The sequence below is a fragment of the Haliaeetus albicilla genome, chromosome 3, assembly GCF_947461875.1.
Source record: "Haliaeetus albicilla chromosome 3, bHalAlb1.1, whole genome shotgun sequence".
Taxonomy (NCBI): Eukaryota; Metazoa; Chordata; class Aves; order Accipitriformes; family Accipitridae; genus Haliaeetus; species Haliaeetus albicilla.
Window position 1 is genome coordinate 37,139,786 of NC_091485.1, and position 10,330 is coordinate 37,150,115.

Genomic DNA, 10,330 nt, shown 5'->3' on the forward strand with positions numbered 1-10,330 from the left:
TGTCCGTATAAATAGTTGTTTGGTTTGGGGTTGGGTTTTTTGGGGTTTTGGGGGGTTTTTTAAAGTATTAACCTTGTCTTTTGTATTAGATGGGTGGAGCTATGGCCCCTCCAATGAAGGACTTGCCAAGATGGCTGGAAGAAAATCCTGAATTTGCTGTTGCTCCGGATTGGACTGACATTGTTAAACAGTCTGTAAGTGAAACTCCTCATTCCATGCTTCACTGTAGATTATAGCACAGAAAAGTTGAAGGCTGTGTAAATTGATTATTAAGTCTTTATCTTGTAGGTGGTTTTGAGCTGAGGAAATTGTAGTGTCTGGGTGAGAGTTACCCAGCTTGGGGCGGGTGGTGATAGGAGGCTGCTGCAGAATGGGATTGAAGTACACTCGAAAAATCAGCTGCAGTAAGGCAGCCTTCAGCTTTTGTTTTGCATTATTTTTTTTCTTGCAAACAACAAACCTTAATAAACACAGGTATTCATACATCAGGAACTATTAAGAAAATATTTGTCATATTCATAACAGAAATAGAATTCATCATCTTGGTAACAGGCGGCATCAAAGGATTAGGTTTTCTGCCTTTTATTTTACAACAGTTGTTTGAAAATAAAGGGTACAATTCTGCAAATACTCATTTGAATAAAATACTACTATACTGAAGTTCAGCATGAAGTACAAAGGTATAAACTCGTAACTGCAGTACATCAGGGTGAGGTTTTTTTAATGAAGCTACAGATTTGGAGCATGTGTTGTTTTAATGTGTTTAAAAGTAAAAAATCTGTGACTTTGCTTTCTTCAGTTTTTCTTACGTGTTCTACTACCATTCACTGTAGTAGCTAGCTAGTCACGATTTGCCAGGGTTGAAAAACAAACCAGTTTTGGAGTATGCTGAAATCCTTTCTGTTTCTTCCATCGTTGTCAGTTAACTGCTGAAAGCTATAAAAGCTAACTGAGAATAAAGCTTGTTTTTTCACGTCCCCTTTTCAGGGTTTTGTTCCAGAGTCCATGTTTGATCGTCTTCTCACTGGACCTGTTGTGAGGGAGGAAGGAGCAAGCAGAAGAGGAAGAAGGCCAAAAAGTGAAATTGCCAAAGCAGCTGCAGCAGCTGCTGCTGTAGCATCAACTTCGGGAATCAACCCACTACTAATGAACAGTCTGTTTGCTGGAATGGACCTCACAAGCCTCCAGAACCTACAGAACCTGCAGTCTCTCCAGCTTGCAGGCCTCATGGGCTTTCCACCAGGGCTAGCAACAGCTGCTGCTGCTGGGGGGGATGCTAAAAATCCGGCTGCCATGTTGCCTCTGATGTTGCCAGGGATGGCAGGATTGCCCAATATGTTTGGACTAAGCGGATTGTTGAATAACCCGATAACGGCTACTACTGGAAATGCCACTACTGCTTCCGGTCAAGGAGAGACTGAGGATGGCGCTTCAAAAGCTGAAGAGAAGAAAAATGAGAATGAAGAGGAGAACAAAGACTCTGAGAAAAGCACAGACACTGTTTCTGCTACTGACTCTGCAAATGGATCTGTCAGTGCTGCTACTGCGGCGACTACCGCCACTGTCACCACTACCACCACCAACAACACTGGATTGCCCACAAACCCTCTGGCCTTCAATCCTTTCCTGCTGTCTACCATGGCTCCTGGCCTCTTCTATCCATCTATGTTTCTACCTCCAGGACTGGGAGGATTGACTCTGCCCGGTTTCCCAGCACTAGCAGGACTTCAAAACGCAGTGGGCTCCAACGAAGAGAAGGCTACTGACAAAACTGAAGGAACTGCCTTTAAAGATGAAGAAAATCTCGAAGGCAGTGATGCAGAGGAGAGCCTTGATAAAACTGCAGATTCCTCCGTTTTAGAAGATGAAATAGCACAGGGTGAAGAATTAGACTCACTTGATGGGGGGGAAGAAATAGAAAACAATGAAAATGATGAATAACCAGTACCAGTTACAGTTAAAGTGTTTTAAACTTTTGACAAGTGGTAGTCCTACTGTTTACACTCACAGTTAATGTCCATACTTAGTTTTTATAAGCTGTTCTGTAACATAGTGTAGCAAAAAAAAAAGTTCAAGTCATGTTATACAGATGTGTCAAAAGGTATCTTGGTCATTAAGTATTGTGCAGTGCATTATTTATTATCCCTAGGAGAGATGAAATTTGAGAGGTGATCATGTCTTTTTAAGGAAATTGACATAATGCTCTGCTTTTTTTTTTTCTTTTGGTACCATTGGTATTATGAATTAAGCAGCAATTTGTAATCAAGTGGCACTAATAGAAGGAAGTGCTGCTTAAAGGAAGGATGAAGTTATATATTTAATTTTTTTATTTTTATTTTTTTTGCTGTGAAGGTCAAGATGAAATTTACCATACATATCGTACTCGCGCTTCATTTTGACTGTATGGGAGTTCACCCGCTCACATGCGCGCACACACCCACACACACACTCTCTCTCTGACAATCTTCATGATAGTGTGAATGTCTCTGTCTTGAGACGCAGCAATAATAAGGCAGCTGTTGAATGTGAAGAGTACCTTTTGGAAATTAACCCGCGAAGAAGGTTCTTACAGGATAAAGCTACAGTTTAATCGTCTCGTGATCTTGTAATGCACTGGTATAAACAAAAAGAAAAAAATCAGGTACCTTTTTTAAATTAAAGGACTTTGTTACTTTAGCCACAAAGCTAAACAGCATTACCTCAACTCTAAACTAGCCTTGAAGTTTACAGACATGACTTTGTAAATGTATTGTTTTTCTTTGTTGTGATGTCTTTTTATTTTTTTTCTTTGGAAACTGCTATCATGTAAGATAAGATGTAAATTGCTGCCAACTGTAGTAATGATGCTTTTAATAAAAGTGACCCATGATATGCAGAGATGTAATTATAGAATGTAGTGTTTAGGGACATCAAAACTGGTGTTTGCTTTCTGTATTTGCATTGTGGCTTTTTTATAGCATTTTTCTGCTATATTCTTTATAGATTAGTGGCTGTAAATGGTGAACTGATTGTCTTCAAGGGACTAGGCAGGAAGAGAAACCTTGAATTACCTTCATATTTTCCACTCTAAGTAACTCTACAGAAATGCAGACTAAAAACCCTACTTTACTCCTTCAAAGGGGCATGAGAGACTGAGAATACTTTAAAATGTGTTCAGCATGTGATAATGTGGTACACTAAAGAACAAAAGGGCAAAAGAAAAATGAGGCTTTAATAGGCACAATATCTAGGTCATTTATCCTTGGTTAATGGGTAGAAAAACACAATGCTGTAGTGACAGCAAGGGATACAAAGGCTCTGTGGTATCCTGTAGACCAGAGCTTGTGATGCCAGAAACCACTGTGTCAAACAACCTACATGAAACTAAAACTGACCCACTTTTCATAAAAACCAGTGTCTCTTCTGGAGAGCTACCGATTTGTACCCTTTTGTGACCTTTTGATATTTGAGATAATGTACCATTTGAGAACTTCTGTTTTCACAGTGTTGTCACCTTGACACACACATACACAACCATCTTGAGAGTGAGGATAAAAGGTTAGGTTTTCAGTGGAGTACAAGAGAAATTAGCTATTTGAGTAGCCAGCTGTGGGTGGACCCCTGTCTTAGGACTAATATTATCTGTGCTTTTGGAATGCTGGAGAGCTGCAAACCTTGCTCTCATGTCCACTGTGAATTTGCATGAGAGCTCAAATGGACAAGTATTGCAAGGCCAAAATTTGGTCCTGAGGGGGACGTATGAAAAGGGGTGAACTTGGCCTGAAAAGAATGTTTCATGGATGATGAAAGTAGATGAGAAATGAAGGCTTAGGAAGTGAATTTTGTGTGAATGAATCACAGGCACGCACTGTTGAAATGAATAGATGTCAGGATGTCTTGTACTGCCACTTAAATAGATCATACGGAGTTAATGAAGGTCAGGAAGGATTCCCCCCGCCATGTACATCACTGAACGGTTGACGAGGTGTGTTATTCCTGCCTCTTTCTAAAACATCACACGTAGACCATGACAAAAAGTGAGAGGCTGAAAGCCAAGGTACATTAACTTGATCAGGTGTGTTACATACTCTGTTGAATTCGACTGAGCTGTTATTTAAGTTGTTTAAATGCCTTGTGTCTTATTTTTTCTTCTACCTATAGAATTCCTGCTGTAAAAGTTGGTTGGTGCATCCTGTTTTGTGTAGTCCACAAACTGGTACCAAATAGCCTTTTTTTTTTTTTTTTTTAAATTCAGTTTTATAATTCCCAGCAAAGATATACACAGACTAATGATATCCCTTGGGAGGGCCCTTTTTAATTGGCAAGACTAGAAATTATATTGTTAAATGCCACACTAACCCCCTTTCTTTTCCTAACCCTCTTCCTCTGTCGAAATGAGGGGGAAATTCTACTAACTGCCTGTTTCTGCCTATAGGTTTTTGGCACAGAAACATCCAAGTCATAGCATAGGGTGTCCAAGCAACAAATAAGGGAATCTTGCCCCCTATTACAAGCGTTCCTCCGTAATGGTGTTACTCATCTGCCTTTCCTATCAAAGAAAAAAACAGAACTGGAGACTGTTGCAACAGAACAAATGCCGTGGTAATGGGGGAGCCTCTGTTCTCTGACTGAGAACAAGGCTTTCCAACACAGCCTTGCTTCCTACAAGCCAAACAGATAGCTCACCTGTTGAAAAGAAGGTGACATTTGATTTTTGGAAGGTATATGGGCCCCTAGTATGAAAAATGAAGTGGGGGGATTGCCATCTAATGTCCGAGAAATGTATTACATGAAAATATGAAGGTTTTTCTTTGATTTGACACAGAGTTTTTACATGTTAATTATTGCAGAGATTCTTGCGGAGTTTTGAAGTGTGTCTAAATGAATAAAAGCTTACGTAAGATGCTTAGATCAGATACTATTCTGAACTTGATTCACATCTGGAGCACCCTTTTTGTCTGTCTCGATGAGAAGCCTTTTTTTGCCACCAACCATTTTTTGCTGAACCTCCTAATGGTCACGGAAATGTTAATGGGGTTATTGAGGAATACAAATGACTTCTTTTGTTGCTTTCAAGAAAGTACCTGTGTCAAAGTACAGCGGTGGTCTGCATACTAACACAACCTTTTCTGTGTGCGTGGTGTGCAGTCCCGCCAAGGGAAACGACAGATCTGCTCAGGCTATTAAAGACATATTTTTTAAGAACTGCACTGTAAAGGAGAATCAGTTCAAGTATGAGTGTTGAAAACCTTCACTGATGAAATAGCGGACAAACCCCTGAACTAGTCCCAGGTACCTTCTGTCAGCTTCAGTCTCTTCGACATTTGACATTGATATGAAACTAAGTGTACTGTTCATTGGAATAACAGTAATCCTTCTATTGAGGACCTTTTGCCATTTAGTACAGCAAAATAAGCACTTTTTCATTTGAGAGAGGCTTAAGGTTTGGGGCTGGGGGTAGTCGATTGTATTTTTAGTATTAAGCTTCCCATTGAATTCCATATTGCATACAAAACTGCTGGGGACGTTTAGGATTCCTGTTGCTCTGCATTTCGGCTACCTCTGAATCCTTAATGTTGGGGCTGGGGGTCCAGTAATGTCGGGGCACCTGGGAGCTCTCGGTCCTGCTGCCTCCAGGCTTTTCCCTGGGGGCCTGAAAGGTGCCAACCCATGAACGTTTTCTGACTCCCCTCAATGGGAGAGAGCGCTGGTGGCAGGTTTTGCTGCACGTGCTGTGTAAATAAGCTGTCGTAGCCCTCTTTGGGTTCGAGTGATGATGCCTTGGAGAGACCTGAAGTTGGCTTCTTGCAGAGAGAGATGGTGTTTCAGGCATCTATTCTAATCACTAGCTTGAGTCAGCCATTGCGAGGAAAATACATGAAGAAAATGAAATTTTAAGGATTGACGGTAGCTGTGATCAAAGCTTGATGGGAGTTTTGGAAGCAATCAAAAACCTGAACGTAAGGTGAATGTCCCAGCTCAGTCTACGTGCAGCTTCAGGTAATAGATTTGATGCAAAATAGCAAATATTTAGGATAATGTGAACTATAGTGCAAAAAATTATTTTCTAAAGAGGGATAAGTCCATGTTGCTGAATGGTTTTGTTTTTCCAGCTTTTATAGATTGCTGTCAGCGCTAGTAAAACCATCAAATCTTAATCGTTTGAGCTATTTGTGTTGCAGTAGCTCAGTGCTGGTAGTTTCCAATCTGTTACTTGTACTCCCTCAGTCTTTGCTTAAAAAATTTAGATATCGGTGATAGCTGCAAGTCGGAGACTTCATTATATCCTGGTAATTGTAGTCTACATTAAAAACAAAAACCCATCCCACCCATTCAGGAAGGTTGCTCGGAGTATGTAGATGCAAGCACTGTTAATTGGGAGTCTCACCACAGAAGCCGCTTTTTTCTTTTAGTTCCAACTTTTTATACGCAATCCTTGTTAACCTAAAGGGCAAAACAGAGACGTTGAACCGTGGATTCGTCAATCTTTCGGCCAGTTGCATCTGGAAACTGAATGGCGGGCAAACTGTAGGCTTTAAAACGTCTAGTAACGGTGCACTCTGTGGACGATGAGCGGTCAGCTCTGATATCAGAGCTTCTGCAGCTCTCCTTGGACGATGCTTTGACCTTCCAGTTTTCGGGAAGTCCCGGGAACCTGTGGGCTTTGCAGGCGTAGGAGTTGGGAGCAGCAGCCGCCTGGTCTGTGCTATCGGCCTCCTCCCACAGGGCTGCTGCTATTGTTGGGCCCGGGGAAGGATTTGCATATCTGTGAGCGCAGAGCTAATGTTCGCTCCCTCTGCTCAGAGGCCCTGCAAGGAAACTCCATGATCCTTCCCTTTTTTTTTCCCCCACTCTTTTTTTTTTTTTTTTTTTTTTTTTTTTTTTTTTTAGAGGGCTAGTAGAAAATAAGAGACGGCCATTGTATTTCACTGCAGCAGCATTGTTCTGCACCAGACAAAGATGGCATATTTCTCCAATCTATAGTTTCTGCTCCTTCAGCCATGGCTGGCTACTGATGAGCAGCTGTGCAGATTCCGAATAGCCTAAGGCATTTCCTAAAACCATTAAAAATATGAATTTTCCCCAAACATGTGCCAAACCCCTCCCAAAACTATGTAGCAGGAGGACGGAGGCAAAGCCTTTGCTCTTTGTCCAGAGTGTTTTCCTAAAATCAAACTTTCAAGGCATGTCGGCTTTCAGAGAAAGCATGGAAGTTCTCTCAAACGTACCAGTTGATTCCTGAATTACTTATATAAGTCCTATATAGAAGAACATTTTAAAAGAAGAAATGTTTTTTGATGTTTTCTTTAAGGATTTTTGTGAAGGAAAGAGGTAAAAGTGAAAGGTTTAAACTAAGCTATATAATTTTGCTTTATGAGCCGCACAGGTGCTCGTAATAAACAGTTGAAGAAAATGTTAAAAATCGGCCCTGTTCCTCATCTGCCATGCATCTGACATTTCTGAAATATCATTTTGGGCTGTCACTGTAAGGACATGCTTTTTCTTCCCAGTCGTCTTCAAGTTCTTCTCAACCAGACTGGCCATCTTCTGCTGTCTCAGTCTGCAGCAGGCTTGCCATCTGCTATATGGCTAATCAATTCACAAAGGTGCTGCTGGGCAGTGCCGACTCCCTGTCCTCTGCCAATATTTTCTGGAAGTTGTCAAACATAGCTGAATTTGTTCTCAGCTGTCACAATCATCGCATTGATTCCAGCTTGCAGCACTCTAGTGACCAGTGGCGTACGCGCTTTGTTTTGCAAGCAGCGCTTGCTCTTTTGTGCCCGTTTGGTTGGGCTGGAGCTATCGCTGGAGTCTGGGGGAGCGTGTCTCTCGGGCTGCAGGTAAAAGGTGCCCTTTGACTGTCTTAAGTTGCCTCCTCACAAGTTTGAAGGATGAGTCCGTGGGCGAATTGGCAGACCAGGACTCCAGATTCAATTTCTAATTCTGTCTGCTTCCCCGAGGCAGTTGCTTTAATTGCGGTTTCCAATCTTCAGAACGGAGAATGACACTTGTCTTCTTCACAGAGATGTTGTGAGGCTAATGTTAGCAACAATCACACGGTACTCAAACCACCCTGATTAGGACTGCCTGGGTAAGAGACTTCAGCTCATCCTTGAACATGACAATCTTCATTACATCTCGGGCTGTCGTAATACAGCCCCCCTCAATCAGTTGCTGCCACTGTGCCATGGTGAACCTGCTACCCCGCTGTGAGATACCAAATCTGTCAGCTTCTCTCTGCTGTCTCCTGCTTCCACGGAAAACCGTGTGCCAGGCTTTGGGTCTCACCTCTCGTTCTCCTGTTGAGTCCCGCTTTCAGAGCAGGACTTACAGCTATTGCTTCCCCCCTGCAACTTGCTACCACTCGGCCTTGGGGCCGCTTGCTGCTTTGACTGCATAGTACATCATAGAAATGTGAATATAAATCAGTACGCTGACTTCTTCAGGAGAAAGCTTGGTTGTTGTTTGTGTTTCCTTAATGCTCCTTTGGCCATACCTGGATTTGATGGTGGAGCCGCTTCACCTGATAAACGCGGTTACCAAAGTTGCACGTTCAGACACTGGTTTTAAGTGGCAGGATTTGCGTCATTACAGCTCCACGTTCTCCTCAAAAGGCTTCTGCTGTACGCATTGCTCTGCTGATGGGGCAAATCTGAACTTAAGATGGTAGATTGCTGAAGCTTTAGTATACTCCAAGCCAACAGCTTCTCTTTCTCCCCGGTCGTGTGGGAGTGCTGAAAAGCTCTCCCCTAGTTCTTCCTTGGCTGTGTTTACGGCTGCCTCGATAGGGGAGCTTGTGGATACATCAGGGACGGGTAGAGAGAAGATAACATTCCTGTTTTTTTCCAGCCTCGTCTGCTTTCTGTCAGATAGCAAGAAGTGGTTAGCTGGTGTTTCCAGTGTCCACTGCTCTTTTAGTAGAAATTGGTAGTTTTAAAAGGGCCTTGAGTCCAGCTTTACAAGTACCAGTTCCTATCAAGGAGTACCTTCTGTCATTGGCACTGTACAACTGCACTAAAAAGGAGCATTCGGAAAAAGAAAAAGGCATCTGCTGGCTTTAAACACTCAGTGTTTCACTTGAGCAAGCTTTGTCATTGCCCTATTAGTTTCCCTTGCCACATGAAGAGCTGCCATAATTTCTTACCTACTCTATATTTATATTTAATCCAAAGGAAAGAAGGAAAAAAAGGAATTTTCTAGAAGCTATGAAAGGCAAGCTCCGAAAGATCTTTCAGCCTGTTTTCAGTACGTGCTGCTAAATACCTCATGTTTGTCAGCTCTTCTTGGCACCCTTTCTATGTAACAGCCTCTAATGAATTTGGATCAGCTTCTCTGCTGGTGGCTAGTAGGGATCACGCTATGCAGTAACAGCACTTGAATATGTGTAGTATTTGACTACAACCATTTCAGAGGTGGATGTTTTTAACCTGGATTTGGAATAGGATTTGTGAAACTGTTTTCATCAGTAGATTTCATTGTATACAAGCTAAAGGCTGAGTGGGCTTTCTTGCACACAATTTAATGAAGTCTTCCTAAAGCAGTTGCAAGTTGGCGTGCCAAGAGGATCTTAACTAAATTGGAACAAATTACGCTTCTCTGCCATGTGCTTCATTTATTCCTCATGGAGAAGTAGCTTTTTAGATCTCTTCTTGGGCCTCATGCCTGTGGTGACCCAAGCAACATTTGCGTGCAGTGATACCAGGTTTTCTTGCTGAGCCTTTACTGTTTGCACTACGTGAAACAACCTGCAAGCGATTGTGGAGCTGATTTTTATGTTTGTCTTCACTCTTTCTGATAGGCAAGGGACAGTATGCTGTGAGCAGGCAAAAGCAAATAAAATGTGCACTGATCTCTCTGATGACCAGTGTGCAATAGGGTTGCACAAAAATGTGTGTGTGTCTGCTGCTTGCAGCAAACAAAAATTGTCACAGGGAAAATCAGAACCAGGAGTTCTGGGAGAAATGTGGAGATTTCTGTGGGAATACTGTGATTTCCCTTCTGGTTCAAGGTGGCAGTTGTACCCCTCCAGTGCAAGGTGAAGACTGAAGGGTGATGTGGCCAAGGCAGTAAAGCAGTCCTTGATGGAATCTCCTTGTATTGGTGCACTCTGTTAATGGAGACTACAGCAAGGGCACGGAGAGCTTCCCTCATTGACTCAGTTATCCTGGGAAAAATGCATGGACAGGGCTGGCACAAGAAGGATCTCCCTCATCCCATCCTAGGCAGGGTTTCTGACAGAGAAGCCTCAGGAGGGAGAGGAGCCAGAGGTGACAAAAGCCTCTCGTCACCTATTGGAAAGGAATGGTTTCATCTGCAAGATGATAAATTGCTGGTATGAATCAGCAGCAAA

General features: G+C 42.4%; 1 protein-coding gene across 7 annotated transcripts in view; it reads left to right on the forward strand.

Moving 5' to 3' along the window:
* CHD7 (chromodomain helicase DNA binding protein 7) overlaps positions 1-2,875 on the forward strand; it is a 132,071-nt gene extending 129,196 nt beyond the window's left edge. For all 7 annotated transcript variants that reach the window (XM_069779403.1, XM_069779404.1, XM_069779402.1 and 4 more), the window contains 2 exons: positions 90-194; positions 988-2,875. In XM_069779403.1, coding sequence (XP_069635504.1) covers positions 90-194; positions 988-1,941 — 1,059 coding nt within the window. In that variant the 3' untranslated portion in view covers positions 1,942-2,875. The remainder of the gene's footprint in view (positions 1-89; positions 195-987) is intronic.
* Positions 2,876-10,330: the final 7,455 nt, after the last annotated feature.